General features: G+C 42.9%; 1 protein-coding gene across 2 annotated transcripts in view; it reads right to left on the bottom strand.

Moving 5' to 3' along the window:
- Positions 1-17,085, bottom strand: part of LOC119827367 (serine/threonine-protein kinase MARK1) — a 54,746-nt gene that overhangs the window by 2,970 nt on the left and 34,691 nt on the right. Inside the window, exons 11-16 of one of the 2 annotated variants that reach the window (XM_038349014.1) lie at positions 14,569-14,722; positions 14,063-14,256; positions 9,712-9,812; positions 5,906-6,070; positions 4,070-4,324; positions 873-917 (exon numbers count right to left, since the gene is read on the bottom strand). In XM_038349014.1, coding sequence (XP_038204942.1) covers positions 873-917; positions 4,070-4,324; positions 5,906-6,070; positions 9,712-9,812; positions 14,063-14,256; positions 14,569-14,722 — 914 coding nt within the window. The remainder of the gene's footprint in view (positions 1-872; positions 918-4,069; positions 4,325-5,905; positions 6,071-9,711; positions 9,813-14,062; positions 14,257-14,568; positions 14,723-17,085) is intronic. The other variant, XM_038349015.1, reaches the window with a different exon arrangement.

Below are 17,085 nucleotides of genomic sequence, written 5' to 3'. Positions count from 1 at the left end.
GTATTGCACAAATAGAACCACAAAACCATCTCAAGTAACCATACGAGGGTAGACTTAATGGACCTCCATGACTCAAAGTACCTTGTATTAAATATATTAAACAATTATCCAAATATATAGATACATTGCAGTTTTGCCTATAAACATCCCTCCTGCATTTGTGAAACTGTATCTTTGAAAGACATTTATGCCTTTCCTATAAATACATATATATACATTTATATATGTAAGATATAAAATATTATAAACTATAAAAAGGAATATAAAAAGGCAGTTCCTTTCCTCCCAGATACCTGAACCTCCAAAGTGCTAAAAACTGTAATCTTGAGAAAACAGAGAGTAAGTTACAGAGATACATGCCAAAGGCCATGGAAACAGACATGGAAATAAAAGCCAAAGACTGCCAATGGACAAGGAAAGTATTTACTTCATTGTCTTCTCTATTTTTCTCTGGGAAAAACCCAGAAAGCATGTCAGTGTAGAGTTTTACGATGTGGTCCAAGATTGAATACTTACCTAAATACATCACTATGATGAAATCCTCCGCACATTTAGTGACCTCATTGTTCACCTTAGTGACCCCACATTACAGAAGAACAGTGCATATTCTCTAGGAAGCCCAATTCTTTACCAAGAATGCAATTCAAAGTTAGTTAAACTTGAAGTTGATGAGCTAGATGACGTTAGGAAAGCCTACTATTCTTTGAATGTAGAGATTCAAAGTGCAGACGCTATCAAATTATCACCCTGCCCTGGCACCAGGTGTGGGAGCACCCAGCACCTGTAGCTCACCTGGCACCAGGTGTGGGAGCACCCAGCACCTGTAGCTCACCTGGCACCAGGTGTGGGAGCACCCAGCACCTGTAGCTCACCTGGCTGTGTCGGTTCTGCCGCTGGCTTCGCCTTCACTTGGATCCCTCAAAAATAAAGAGAAGGTGGAGATTTAACAATTTTAAAAGCAATAGGAGACCAAGAAAACCCACAAATAAAAGACACTGAAGTCAGCTTCCTCATTAGTCCCAGGTGTGAACCCTTCTCACTTTTACCCCAACACGTGCTGCTGCCACTTCTCGAGTGTCCACTAGATATTGTCGACGGGGTATTAGACGGAAACTTAGCTGTTTTTAAACACAATATTCCAACCCAAAGTCACGACTATAACTTAATAATTTATCTTTTGGCTTAGTTTAGCATAATGTAAGGTTAAGTAAGTTTTAATAACTCTCAATAGCAATACTAGACTTCACCTGTAGAGGTTGTTGCTCAGTTGAACAAATGTGCTAACCTTGCAGCTAAACATAGTTTGGAGGCTGAGCACCTAAGGCTGTGGTTAGGAGACTGAGCTAAGCAGACAGACCAGTGGGTTAAATCCTTTCTGTGCAATCATGAGGACCTGACTCAGGCCAAGTCTTCTGGGGGCGTCCTGAGGGCCAGGTGGCCAGCTATGCTAGCCCAAACAGCAAGCCCGGGTTAAGAAAGAGAAGTAGAGAACTTTGTCTCGAGAAATGAGGCAGAGAGTGACAAGGTGACAAGAGACACAACACCATCTTCTGGGACACACACACACACACACACACACACACACACACACACACACGTAGGGGTGGGGAAACAGACTGATTGAACTGATTAAGAAAGTGAGCCTGGGGCTGAAGAGATGGCTCAGCAGTTAAGAATACTGCCTGTTCTTCCAGAGGACATGGGTTCAATTCTCAGCACTCACATGATGGCTCACAACTATCTATAACTGCAGTCCCATGGATCTGATGCCCTCCTCTGGTATTCATGCATGCAGACAAAACACGCATACACATAAACAAATCTTTTTTAAAAATGAAAGAAGGTGACCCCAATATGGTTTTCTAACAATAAATACTAATTCTGAAGTAGACCACGAATTTATTTCAGAAGTTATGCTAAGAACCCATGCACAGTCTTCAGCAGCCTATTAACAAAAGTAAGTCTAAAACTGAACAATGAACAGAACAATAATCTCACCTAGATCTAAATCTGTGAAATAAAACCAGAAAAACTACTGTCTTTGTATTGAAGGTGACTAATATTTTTAAAGTCTTCCAAAATTCTAACTCTACTGATACTTCAAAGGTGATTGAAACCGAGTCAAGTTATATTCTAATATGCAAATCTAAGAGGTAGCTTAGGATAGAACAAAACCTTTGAGAAGCTAGGAAAATCACCATCTGAAACACTTAGGTTTTTTTTTTTTTAATGTTTTAGCCTTTCCACATTTATATAAAATGTACACAGCAGGGTCAAAGTCAGCACTGCCCTCCTCTCTCCACCCCCTCAGTACAGAGCTGCTGCACTGCACGGCAAACTCAATCCAGGCACCAAATGTTGCAGGTTCCCCCAAGTCCATAGGGCTCTAGCTACAGCCCCTTTCCATAGACACATTGTGCAAAGGACATTGTTTTTTTCAGAACTGAAAAGAATAATAAAATTTATTTGCATTCTCAAATGAGGTTTCTTAAATTTCTGTTTTTATAATAATTGCTATTTTCACTAGCAGGATATTAAACACTCAGTGCCATCTGTAAACGTTATTTTACTATAACAAACTGAAGTAGACACATGTCTGAGGCAGTTCACTTGCTCTGATCCAACTGCACAGATGGGCAGTGCTCTCTCTACCGTAGCAACAGAGTTACACTGTTGACCCCACTGGAAGATGAAACACCTGTACCCAAAAGGGACAAGTGCCTGACTTTTCTGCCCTGTTCACAGGGTGCACCGCTGGGAAGCGCTAGGCACCCAGAATGGGATCTTCCTTACTCAATCCAGTCACATGTTGGTCTAGCCTTCCTGGGATGGGGCAGTCATGTCAAACAGCCCAAGGAATTGGTTCTAAGTGACTTGATGGGAGGTGGACAGGACACAAAAGCACAGCTGGCTGCAAGAGTTCATGCAGCTTAGCATGGCTCTGCAATACAAAAGCAAACACTGTATATACAGCAATTTAGACTTAACTGAGCACACAGGCCGTTCCCTTCCACTTGGGAAGCCCTTAAGCCTGGTATAGAAGCAGCAGCAAGCAAGGCAGGATTGCCAGGAGAATGAACATAAGGACAAACTCCTAGCAGTGTGCAGAGATACCTCTGAGGTGGGAAGAACGGAAGCAGGAGGTCAGAGAGGAGGAGCAGGCATACCACGCAGGCTTATATGTGCCTACACCTATAGTCTCAGCAAGACAAAAGCTAATTAACCCCCCTTTCCTATTTCTTTTCTTTTTTCTTTTTTGAAGTCTGTGTGTCAAACTGAAGGCCTTGCACATGCTAGGTAAGATATATCCTTAGTCCTAATGGGTGTTTTAAATCAAGGAGTAACTTATTAGAATTATACTATATATATATAAGGATGAAGGAGACCTGGTAGGAGGTGAAGATTGACAGTGGTTTTGACTTTGAGGCGGTGCCAAGAAAGACCGTACTGAGAAGGGCCATTTGCAAATGTGGAAAGGAATCAAAGGCAACTTTGAGGCAACTGGAGGATGGAGCTACCACTTCTGAAATGGAAAGAACAGGGGAAAGCGGGGCTTGGGGGCTGAAACAGGATGTAGAGAAATGGAGCTTCGGGCAACTGTATCCATGGGGATGAGGCTCTGGGACATCTGGGGGTCAAGACCGAGGCTGTCAAACTGAGAGGCCATCTATGGCCACATCACGAGGAAATAACCAAGGGAAGTCAGAAGACTGGCAGAGAGCAGTCCCAAGTCTGTCCCGTGCACGCTGATGTTTAGAGGTGATGGGAAAGGAAAAACCAGCCTAGCGAGGAAAGAGGCCCAACCTTGAAAGACACTGTAAGAACCAGGGGCCCACAACTATCTCACCGCTCTGTCCACCACCCTGGTGACTGACGAACCCCACACCCTGTGAACAGCTGCCCACACGTGCTCTGACTCCGGGCACAGACGGTGGGTGGACTGTAGTCTTTCTCTCACAAGGAGTCACTCCGCACCCCTGCCCAAACAGCGTAAGATCACTGAGGTCTGTCTGCTAAGATACTTGGATTTGAGGATTTAAGGTTTGAAACCCAACTGTGTGGTACTGACCTGCGGACGAACTTGGAAGTGATCTTGCTTATTATCCCGGTCGATGTTCCCCTTCTGGCGTGTGCAAGGGCACCAGCTTCATGGGACGGGGAGGCAGGCGGCCCATTGTAAGCTGCACTGCGCCGCTCTCGGAGCTGCTCCCCATGGAAGGTGCTTCGGCTGGAGCTCCCTCGGGGGAAGCGGGTCCTGTCTGGGGTGGCAGCACTAATACTGTGAGCAGATGGGGAAGCAGCAGGCGCTCTCTGAGTTGCACTGCTGGGAGAAATTAAGATATATTATTCAGAATAATGACGGGCGCTTTCACTCGGGCTAAAAACTGGAGAGGGGAAAAGTGTGAGTCCTTCTGTTGGTCCAATGATTTTTGTTTGCTTTAGAAATGAGGAGCATGGGACAATTAATTTTCCATATCATTATACAAGGAAGGGAGGGAAGTTTAAAAATAATACACTTCTTATAAAATTTGGTGATTAAAGATTAAGAAATTACTGACATGAAGACAAATACTGTCAGAATCCGGAATGCCCAATCTGGGTGCTGCATATGTGTTTGTTACATGTAATCTGCATGGCCTGAAATTCCAAATGCTTCAAAATTCAAAAAGTTTTTGAGCACTTCTATAACACTATACATAAAAATTCCATGTGTGATCCATGTGAAGTCCACTGAAGACACTATGAAATATCTTTAGGCTATACATGTAAGGTATGCCAAGAATCTAAGTGAATTATATGTCTAAATTCATGTTCTATTCCAACCATCTCATTACGAACATTTGAATATTGCAGAACTGGAAAATGTTCCAAACCCAATAATGGTTCCTAGGCCTAGGAATTTCAGATAAGGGTTACTCAATTTGAACATTACCAATGTACATTGGTTGCTCAGTAACCTGTAGAACGAACTTTACTGTTTGCCAAAAAGCCTTTTTATAACATCACCACGTTTCCACTCTAGACCCTGGAAGATTCAGTGCTACATGGTGCTATCAAAACCTAACTACTGGATTGAGAGCATGCTCAGATACTCGGAGTTCCAGTCCTACAAGAGGCAAAACTCCAAATGTGAACTGAATTTTAAACCCAAGCAGCTGCTAGGATCCAAGGCCACAGCGCCTAGCTGGGTTTGTTACGTGTCTTTTCTTTGGCGAGGGTTTCCAGATAGCGTCTCTCTGTGTAGCCCTGGCTTGCTTTCAAGACCAAGCAAAGATCCACCTGCTTTTGCCTTCCAAGTGCTGGTATTAAAGGTGTATGCCATCGCATCTGGCTTTTTGTGCATCTCATTTTACTCCCCTCCCCCCGACCGCAGACAGGGCTCCCCCATGTAGCCCTGGCTATTCTGGAACTCACTCTGTAAACCAGGCTGGCCTCAAACTCACAGAAATTCACCTGCTTCTGCCTCCCGAGTGCTGGGTGTGCGCCACCACCGCCTGATTTTTTTTAAGCTTATTTGTGTGCATGTGTACATGTGCAGTCCTGCAACAGTGCATATGTGGAGGTCAGACGATAACTTCCAGCTGGTTCTCTCTGTTCACCGTGTGGGATTCCAGAGCTAGCACTGAGGACACTGGGCTTGGCGGTAAGCACCGTTACCACCTGCTGATGCTCTCTAGCCACTCATCTTACCTAAATGATAAACCAGGCAGCAATGCTTTATGGACAGATTAAAAACACAATCTGCTAAGAATATTCTTCTCAAAAATGATTTCAAGTCATTTCAGATAACTGCTACAGCACACAATAAGTGTATACCCCAATCAACATTTCCTGACACTGTGTCTTTTCTGAGCACTCTGAAGGAGACAGTGACCACAGAGAATGAGAAGCAAGCAGGACTCACCCAGGCCGGTACGCTTCAGAGCCATCTTTAATGGTTGGCAGTGTGACTTTAATAGGGTGGCCAGAGGTCGACATGGACTTTTGGTGGCGGGGCCGTGCTGAGGCGCCAGCAGAAGCTGCTGTGGAGCCCGCAGATGATAAGCTGCTGGCAGACATCTCTGTAAGGCTTGACATAAAAGAAAAGGTACAGTTACTGAAACCCAAGAAAGGGATTTCCTGAGTCTCAACTGATTGACACTTTCATGACGAAACACTTAAAAGAAATGAACATATTCTTACTTATTAACAAATCAATTCCCCATTTAAGGTACGTCCATTGAAAAGCGCTCAGACGTGTGTTCCTATGCATGTGTCTGAGAAGGCAGGCATATGTATGGGTGTGACAGCTACAGACAGACGATTACTGCTGGAGACATTTTCCATTCAATTCTAAGAGTGACTCTGTGCGCTGTGTTGCTGTGAATCTTCCTACATCACTTAAGCACTGAGAACTTGTAGCTACATGACAACTGCTGTCTCTGCAGCCAGCACCTCCTGTAGCTCATATCACCTCACTGTCTGAAGAACAGGGGCCACTATGGGTGTCAAGCAGCTACAGATCAGCATTTGGTACAGGAGACACAGCTAATAATTGGAAATCAACTTCAACACCAAGCCTAAAGAATGCCAGGAAGCCACAGTTTCCTTGTGTGCTTTTTCATAGCCTACAGCAGAAAAGAGAGCCATGTGAGGTCGGACTGTCCCTCTGCTGAGAACAGAATTTCATCACAACAGGTGCTTCAACCTTTGAGCTACCATGAGTAGTTCGTCCTACTACAATAAAACTCAGTAATGGGCTGGAGAGATAGCTCAGTGGTTAAGAGCACTGCCTGTTCTTCCAAAGGTCCTGAGTTCAATACCCAGCAACCACATAGTGGCTCACAATCATCTGTAATGAGATCTGGTGCCCTCTTCTGGCCTGCAGGCATACATGCAATACAGAATACTATACACATAATAAATAAATCTTTAAAAAAACTCAATAAGAAGTCTGTGGTTCTACATTCTTTAGAGGATAAAAAGGAAGCCTTTATTATTTGAGCACAATAAGAGTTGGTTAATTTAAATCAAGATCAGATAAGCAAATTAAATAAACCTATAACTGCTAAAGAAATAGAAACAGTCACCAAAAAAAGACCCAGGTTTCAGCAAAGAATTCTACATGATTTTCAAAGAAAAACTAATACCAATACTCCTCAAATTGTTTCACACAATAGAAAAAGAAGGAACATTGCAAAACTCTTTTTACAAGGCTACAATTACCCTGATACCCAAACCACACAAAGACATTACTAAGAAAGAGAATTACAGACCAATCTCACTCGTGAACATTGATGCAAAAATACTCAATAAAACACTGGCAAATCAAATCGAAGAACACATCAGACCATCATCCACCATGATCAAGTCAGTTTCATCCCAGAGATGCAGGGATGGTTCAACATACAAAACTCTGTCAACGTAATCCACCATATAAACAAACTGAAAAATAAAAACCACATGATCATCTCATTAGATGCTGAAAAAGCTTTCAACAAAATACAACATCCCTTCATGATAAAGGTCTTAGAAAGAGCAGGGATACAAGGAATATACCTAAACATAATAAAGGCAATTTACAGCAAACCAACAGCCAAGATAAAACTAAATGCAGAGAAACTCAAAGTGATCCCACTAAAATTAGGAACTAGACAAGGTTGTCCACTCTCTCCATATCTATTCAATATTGTTCTTGAGGTTCTAGCCAGAGCAACCAGACAACAAAAGGAGATCAAGGGGATATAAATAGGAAAAGAAGCCAAACTCTCACTATTTGCTGAGGATTATAATAGTTTATATGTGACTCCAAAAATTCTACCAAGGAACTTCTACAACTCAAACACCTTCAGTAATGTAGCAGGATACAAGATTAACTCAAAAAAAAAAAAAAAACAATAGCCCTCCTGTACACAAATGATAAATGGGCTGAGAAGAAAATCAGAGAAACATCACCTTTCACAATAACCACAAATAGCATAAAATATCTTGGAGTAACTCTAACCAGACAAGTGGAAGACTTGTATGACAAGAACTTTAAATCTCTGAAGAAAGAAATTGAAGAAGACACCAAAAAATGCTCTCCTATGCTCTTGTGTAGGTAGAATTAACATACTAAAAATGGCAATCTTACCAAAAGCAATTTACAGATTCAATGCAATGCCCATGAAAATCCCAGCAAAATTCTTCACAGACCTTGAAAGAATAATACTCAACTTCATATGGAAAATCAAAAAACCCAGGATGGCCAAAAACAATCCTGTACATTGAAGGAACTTCTGGAGGCATCACAATCCCTGACTTCAAACTTTACTACAGAGCTACAGTACTGAAACAGCCTGGTATTGGCAAAAGAATAGACAAAAGGACCAATGAAACCGAATTGAAGACCCAGATATTAATCCACACATGTTCGAACACCTGTGAGAATAGCCAACATTGCTGAGCCGTAGTGGCACACGCCTTTAATCCCAGCACTCAGCAAGCAGGCAGAGGCAGGCAGATCTCTGTGAGTTCAAGGCCAGCCTGGTCTACAAAAGCTAGTTACAGGACAGGCTCAATAGCTACAGTGTTTTCCTGTCTTGAAAAACAAGACAAAACAAAAACAAAAACAAACAAAAAAACCAAAAAAAAAAACCAAAACAAAAAAACAAAAAAAGGCCAACATCAAACATACTGATGATTTCTTATGCTGGAGAGGATATGAGGTAAAGGGAGCACTCCTACATTGCTGGTGGGAGTGAAAACTGGTACAGCCCCTTTGGATGTCAGGATGGCGATTTCTCAGAAAATTAAGAAACAACCTTCCTCAAGACCCAGTAATACCACTTTTGGATATAAACCCAAAGGATGTTAAATCATACCACAAAGATATGTGCTCAACTATGTTCATAGCAGAATTATTTATCATAGTCAGAACCTGGAAACAACCTAAATGCACCTTGACCAAAGAATAGATAAAAAGCTATGGTACTTTTACACAATGGAGCACTTCACAGCGGCAGGCGTGTGTGTGTGGGGGGAGGAATAATGACATCTTGAAATTTGCAGGCAAATGGATGGATCTAGAAAACATCATATTGAGTGTGGTAAACCAGTCCCAGAAAGTCAAATATAATATGTGCTCACTCATATGTGGCTTTTAGATATAAAGCAAAAAAAAACTAGCCTACAATTCACAACCCCAGAGAACCTAGACAACAAAGAGGACCCTAAGAGAGACAAATATGGATTTAATCTACATGGGAAGTAGAAAAAGACAAGATCTCCTGAGTAAACTGGGAGCATGGAGACCATGGGAGAGGGTAGAAGGGCAAGGGGAGAAAGGGAGAGGAGTGGAGAAAAATATATAGCTGAATAAAAACAATAAAAAATGAAAAATGTGATTATATAAAAAAATTGAGAAGAATTGGTTGAAGGGTAAGGGGCAGAGGGAAGTCAGAGCAGGGTATACATGGAGAGAAGACCCAGTGTTGTCAGACTGGGATTGTACACGCACTTTAGTACTGAGAAATATTCCGTTCCATATTTCGTTCAGAAACTTGGAAGTTACTTCTTACTCCCTAAACACACTTCCACCCTTCTGTCCTTCTACTAAAGGACACACTCCATTGGGGACAGGTATGGCTGTACCACTCTGCATTCCTTCCCTGTGACCCACACACCGACAAACATTTCAGCAAGGCTATGAGCAGCAACGACAGACACTGCCTTTGGGCTCAGTGACCTCACCTGCTGTCTCTTCCATTCTGCAGTGCTGTGTACCGGTCCGTGGTCCTTTCACACACATACGTGTTCCTTCTTGCCATGCTTCCTCCAGAATATACGTTGTTCTTTATAAAGAAGAAGAAAATCAATTTAAAAATCTTAACTATATTAGTGTGAAATCAAATTATCAGAAAAATTTCAAAGCATAATTTTAATTGAGTAGACTCACATAAGCAAGATTCATTTTTCTTCTTTCTCATATTTAGATTTTAGAAATAAAAAGTGAATCAAAAGAAAACCAAAACAGCAAAAGACAAAACAAACAAACCCCACCCACTACTGTTTTAGTTTATAGTTCCACAGAGGCAGACAATGGCATTGGAAAGCAACAGGAAGCAGGTTCCATTCTCTCAGGGAGTGCCTGGCTGAGAAGGGGCAGAGCAGAGAGTAAATCTGCCCTCAATCTTAGTATGGACAGGGCAATGAAGGTGGCAGTTCCTCTAGAAGTCTGTGGTCTTCTTTGACTACTCATCAACTTCACCTCTCTCCAGGTCAGTGCCTGCCTGCTGAGTGTTGATGGGGGGCTGAGCAGTGCAATTGAAGACACTGCTCATAGCTACCCTGCCCATAGTCCCCTGTTTGAGTTAGGAGACAGGCCACATGTAAACAAGAGAAAGAATAGCAAAAAAGGGGTAGACAGATGAGCTAGTCTCCTAATCACACAGAAGACCCTATACCATCATGCCTGCCAAACACTATTTGTTACCGGTAATAAGAAGGACAGGGGTGATTTTCTGTGTCTTGTGTCTTCATTTTGTTGTTGTTTGTAGTGCTGGGACTCCAACCCTGGGTCTTGAACAATCTAAGCAAGCACTTTACCACTGGGCCACCCCAAGCCCAGGAGGAGTGACTCAAAAGGGATATAACACTTCCATCTCTGCTCCAGTGGAAAATATCTTCCTACCTAATCTAGCTTCTATAATTCTTTAAAATACACAGTTAATCAAACATTTGTTTAGTATGAGCACTAGAAATTTAACAGGTATTTCCTCAAACTTAGATGCAGAAGGGGAAAATCATACAAGCAACTTTATATAAGTGCAGTTTTAAAGATCTTTCAGTATGCTGGAGAGATATCTCAGCAGTGCCCTGCAAAGGACCTGAGTCTTGATTCCTAGCCTCCATCTCAGAAGCTCACAACTTCCTGTAACTCCAGCTCCAGGGAATCCAACGACCTCTTCTGGCCTCTGAGGATAGCTGCATACATGCAGCAACCACACACACACACACACACACACACACACACACACACACACACACAAAGATAATAAATCTTAAAAAAAAGAAGGAACAGAATCATAGAAGAATGCACATCACCCAAAAAGAAAGGCAGAGTAGATCTTGACATGTGTCAATTGGTAGCAATTAAAACCATGCAGCTTTTACAAAGACTTGCGTGCTCCCATCTAGAAGGAACCTGCACAACCGGAAAAACCAAATACAGTTGTGGGATATTTGTACACGGTGTGAATATGCATTGCTGTGATTGGTGTAACAAAGAGCGGAATGGCCAATAGCCAGGCAGGTAGAGGTTAGGCCTGACTTCCAGGAACAGAGAGGACTCAGGGAAGAAGAAAGTCAGAGTTGCTAGCCAGACATGGAGGAAGTAGGATGGGCAGTGCCAAGCAAGGTAAGGCCACGAGGCAGAATGTAGGATAACACAGACGGGCTAATTTAACTTATAAGAGCTAGTAGAGAACAAGCCTAAACTAAAGGCCAAGGTTTAGTAATTAATAATAAATTTCCATGTTGTTATTTGTGAGCAACGGAAAAGCTTTCTACATGCAGAATTGTCCTAACTATCATGGAAAGATGAGATAGCTATGTCATGTCCATTTTTGTTTTCTCCAGCAAAAGAAGAACCCACCCATGTAATAGAATGAGTTATTTTGTAAGTTCAGGATGGAAAGGAATAGATAGCAAAGAGGAGACAATAAAATGACAGAATCTTTTGGTTTATGATTGTTTAAAATGTTAAATAATGTAGTATAATTAATCTAACTAATGACTTTCAGAAGTTAATCAATAAAGCCTGAGCACTCACCGTTCACCTCAGCATTGAGGACTATGAGCATGGGGAGACAGTGTACAAACAGGCAGCACCTGGCTCAGATCTGAGCCGGACACAGCTATGGGCAGGCTGGGGAGATGTGGAGTAGCTACCACATGGAATTCCCCTGGGGACACAGGACTTGCACAATTTGTAGCAATGGGATTAGGATGCAGTTGCACATAAGGGCAGGCGCGGAGGGAGAAAGCTAAGTTGGCCATGCAGAGAAGGTCCAATCTGAGTGGACCATAGGCTAATGTGGAGAGTGGTGGAAGACACAGGAACAGTGTGCTTTTACTGCTACATGGAGTGCTGACTTTTGAAATAGTTCTCCAGCTCACAGGAAAATACTGAAAAAATTATGCCTTTTTTATCCTTTCCAAGTAGATCAGGTAGAGGAGAGGAAGCAGCTATACCACCATTCTTTACTTTTATGTGTGAGCGTTTTGCCTGCATGTATGTAAGTGCATCACATGGAAGCCAGAGGAGGGTGTTGGATCACCTGGAGTTGTGAGCTACCACGTGGGTCCTGGGAACCAAGCCTGGCCCTCTGTAAGAGCAAGTGCTCTTGATCACTAAGCCATACCATCAATTCTCAAAGGCATGTACATTTACTTCTTAGACTAGGAAGTGCTAAGCTAATGACATATTTGAAAAAAGCATGGTCTCAATAACCACACAGAACAGTAGCATCAGACAACCTACTTGTGATGAAGGTGTGCTGGCTTTGCTTTTGGCATATCACTGCAGATTTTCTACTTAAAGTGACCCACAATATACTAGAAAAAGGGTTCTTCTCCCTCTGCTGATTAAAGTTATGATTTTATTTCATTCATGTTGTTCACCCTTCTTTATGTTCCTGAACCATGTCTGCTCACCAATATCAATTTCTTAACTTTATTCTCATCATCTGCCCAGCAAGGTACATATTTATGTTCTAATCTCTGCCCCATCCTTACTCCTGTGTTTCTGTTCTAATATCTGCCTGTCCTTACTCCTGTGTTTATTTTTATGGATATTACTCAGAATTTTCAGTATGTGAACATGTGTGCATGTATGTCTGTGCACTTACATGTGGACATCAGAGGAAACTTTTCTCTCCTCCCACTCTGGGGTTCTGAACGAAGCTCAAGCTTGTCAGACAAGGTGACAAGCCCCCTTACCCAATGAGCCATCTCACTGGTCCTTACTAAGTTATTTGAGTACATTTAACTCTTGTATATTTTACATCAACATGTTATGTTCTTTCTCTTTCTGTAAGAATACTTTCTTAAGTAGTACAGTGTTTTTAAATTGTCACTGTTCAGTCAAATAGATGACACATTTTATGCCTAAAGATATTATTGTATTTTATTTTTGAGTGACAGTTTGGCTAGATATAAAATTCTAGACCTAAAATGCTTTCCTCCTATCCCTGGAAGTTTAAAAACACTATTGCATCTTCTGGCATCCACACTACTGATGAACAATCTGAAAGCAATTTAACTTTGCTCCTTTTATGGTCATCAGTTCTCCCTCTAAAATCTTTAAAGATGTCTCACCTTGTTTTCTGGGCATCTACACAATCTGCTTTAGCAAGCCCAGGAGCACATTTTCTTCTGGCTTCTGTTTGCATCCTGAGCCTTCTCTTTTAACTGTCATCACTCCTGCAAACTCTCCCCGTGCGGCCTCAGAACACTGTCCTCACCCTTCCTCACTGTTTTCATTCTTTCTGTGTCCTGCTCCTTCCAGGACAGCACTGCGGCCTCTCTTCTAGCTCCTGATAGAATTTCTAGAGGGTGGCATTTTAAGAGATTTCATGAGACATAAGTGGACAAATTATTAATGAGTCTGCCCTCAAAGAGCAGTTTATATGTAAATGTAGGATTAAATGCACCAATGTATCATCAGGTAAATATCACAAAAGCAGGACAAGCAGCAAGGGCTTAATGTTCCATTCTGAAGTGAGGCTACGGATTTCAGAATTTTAGCTGGTTGCAGGGCCTTGTGCTTAGAATCCCACCATCAAGAGGCTGAGGTCAGAGGACTACCGCTGCTGTGAGCTCCAGGCTGCCTTGGGCCACTGAGGAAAATGTCTTAAAACAACAACAACAAAGAATTCTCTGCACTATTTTCTTCAGTTACATTCATGAGAAGCTTGGGCCCTTTTTCATGGTCTTTAAATTATGACTCATTTTGAAACATTTAAAAGGACAAAAGACAAAGCTTTTACAAAATCCCGTGCCACATAAGATCAAGCTGTGATACAGAAGAGCTCTGACTCACACTCGGGCCAGTAGAAGACTTTTTCCTGTCCGGACCCACCAGGGGGCTGGCTGTCACTTCGCTCTTTGATCCCACCATGGTGCTGCCAAGTCTTCGGGCTGTGTCTTTGTCCCAGTCCTCTTTCTGTTCACTTTCCACACTGTTGGCCTGAGGCCTTTTGGTGTATGACACAGCGGGGGGAATGGAGGGACCAGCTGCAATGAGTAGGAATAGCAACGTTAGCTGGGAAGCCATGAATAGACTTCCCATAAACAAGGACCCTCTATGTTAAAAATCTCTGTGTTTGTGTGCTTTACACTCTCAACTACGATGAGATTGATTACACAAATCAGTTCGGGTCTCCACAAAAGAGATCCTCCTGATCGTCTAATGGTGAAAGTCTGTGAGAAGGGCTAAGAACGGAAGGAAAGGGAAGTGTGTGTTGGGTAAGACACACACACACACACACACACACACACACACACACAAAGCTAGTCTGTCTCTCATTCTTAGATTTGCTCTCCCACCATGGTCACTGAAGCGACGCTGCTTCTGGTTGGCTGAGATGCTTCTCTGGACCTTCAGGTGAGCCGGGGACTGAAGAGCGCTGTTGTTCAGGTCGCTGCTCGGCCGGGATCGCTGACACAGGTTTCCACTGGACAGTGACTCACCACCTTCAAACTGAGGAGAGTGATCACCCAGATTTTAAAATAGCAAATAGTTTGCATTCATAGAATGATTTGAAGCTCTGTAAGGGCAATCGAAACTGAAAAACAGACTTTAAACTGGCAAGAAGGAAGGGAGGGAGCTGGGTATTAGAACGCTCACACTAATGTAATCTGCTATTGTGCACAACTCCTCAGTTTAGCCAAAACAAGTAAGAGCCACAAAGCACTGCATGGTAACTGCACAGCAGACACTGTCCTTAGGTGTTTACATGTTACTTTGTTTAATCATTGCTACAAACCCGTGATATATTAACCTGCACTCTCTAGACAAAAAAGGTCGAGGACATCACTGGGTTTCAAACAGGAGACAATCTAAAATCTATTATTATTATTATTATTATTATTATTATTATTGGTCTTTTGAGATAGGGTTTCTCTGTAGCTTTGGAGCCTGTCCTGGAACTAGCTCTTGTAGACCAGGCTGGCCTTGAACTCACAGAGATCCACTTGCCTCTGCCTCCCAAGTGCTGGGATTAAAGGCGTGTGCCACCACTGCCCAGCTAGACAATCTAAAATCTTACACACACACACACACACACACTCACACACACAAGTAAAATAACTACACTCCACACTATGAACTAAAATTAAACTGTTTTGTTTGCTGTTCTACATTTACAAAACAAAATTTGTGTTGTTGGCTCTGATGACATGACTCTCATAGCACTGACCATAAGCTGGGGCTGACACACAGCCTCTCTTTGTAATTTGAAAGCTGTATGATGCTGGTAAGGTTTGGAGCCAACCCCAGGACTGCACTGGAAAGTCAGGCTGTTGGTGTCAAGCAGTAAAAATGCTGCTGGTTACAGCAGCAGGGCCGTGGAGAGGTGATCCACCAGCAACTATTCTAAGCGTGTCAACAACTACTGTACTAACAAGGATTACCGTACTAAACCTGTTCAACGGCCCTAAGAGCTAAGTGCTTTTGTCCATATTTTACAGAAAATGTTGGTGGCTCTGATGGGGGCAGTGAGCCTGACTTTCCATTCACAGTAGCTTCAATAGTTTATTTCCAATATAATTCATATTTGATTTTAATAGACGCCTGGAATTTGTGTTTGAATTAAAAAGAAAATTAAAGTCCCCAGAGGTCATTTGAAATCTAAGTAGGAACAGTCGGAAGAGGCTAGAAACACCTATTTGGGCCATTCCCACCTAGCTCTCTTGACATTGCGCACGGCCCCTGGTTCTGGTGCCCCTTGGAGACCCTCTCCATGTAGCAGCTGTTCTTCCTGCTCAGTTGGCTCACCAAGGGCTCAGACAAGTTAATGCTTGTGATGGTTACAACGGTTCCTAGCACGTGCGTGCTATATATGGATAACAACTCTCACACTGTAATCAAATCCTTGCTCCAAATCCAGATCTTTATATCCATCTCTCCTATAGTGCCACCCAACAAGACTGTCCTCCTACCGCCCTGCACTGAGCTAGCTTCTCAGTCCACCCGCCCTTCTGATAAAGCCATGCACCCTCCTGACACGCCACCTCACAGAAGCCACGTGCCCTCCTGACATGCCACCTCACACAGCAGGCACCTGTGAGAAATCAGGGCTCATTCCGTCTTCCCACTGGCATGTCACATGGACCACCATGGTGGGTTTCACCCTAGCTTGTCACAGGTGCCAGCTCTCATCCACTCACAGAGTATCTGCATCACGCCCCATGGTGAACAATGATGCTGGCTGCTGAGCTCTACATGGGGGCTCCTGGACAGAAGGACTTCCGGGCTTTACCCTCATGGTGTTAGCATTGCTTCTGATAGAGACAGCTTCAACAAACTTCAGTTGGAATGTATGATTTTGTTCATAGCTGGTATTTAATTATGACTAATTATAGCCTTTTCTTTTTCTTTCAGAATGCCTCCCACAGATGTCTAGATTTCAACTTTCAATGATCTGGCCTCGGTTCCTATTTCAGTTCATCTTTCTATAGCTGCTTTTCCAAAGCATCATTTACTCCCGTGGCCACCACTTGCACACAGTCATTTCCTGCACTGTCTGCTTTCCATGGACCTCTGCTGCCTACGAGAAGAGCCCCTTGACACAAGGCCAGTGCCAGGAGGCACCATCTTCTGGACGCTCATGTATCTACGTTGCTGCAGACACACGCTTCTCTTTGCTTTAGACCCTGTCATACTGTACACTCACGATAATCACACTGATTTTGGCTACACAGTGTGCACTACACAACTAACTCTTGGGACACCGTGCTCAAAGTGAAGACTGTGGGTAGAGCTGCTAGGGCCAAGCAGGGCAGCAGGCCTGCTCATTCCTAATGAGATCAGTATACAATTCAGCACCTTGATTTGTGATCTCT

Source organism: Arvicola amphibius, chromosome 12, assembly GCF_903992535.2.
Source record: "Arvicola amphibius chromosome 12, mArvAmp1.2, whole genome shotgun sequence".
In the NCBI taxonomy this organism is placed as follows: Eukaryota; Metazoa; Chordata; class Mammalia; order Rodentia; family Cricetidae; genus Arvicola; species Arvicola amphibius.
The sequence above is the reverse complement of the archived record's forward strand: the minus strand, read 5'-3'. Positions and strand labels throughout refer to the sequence as shown.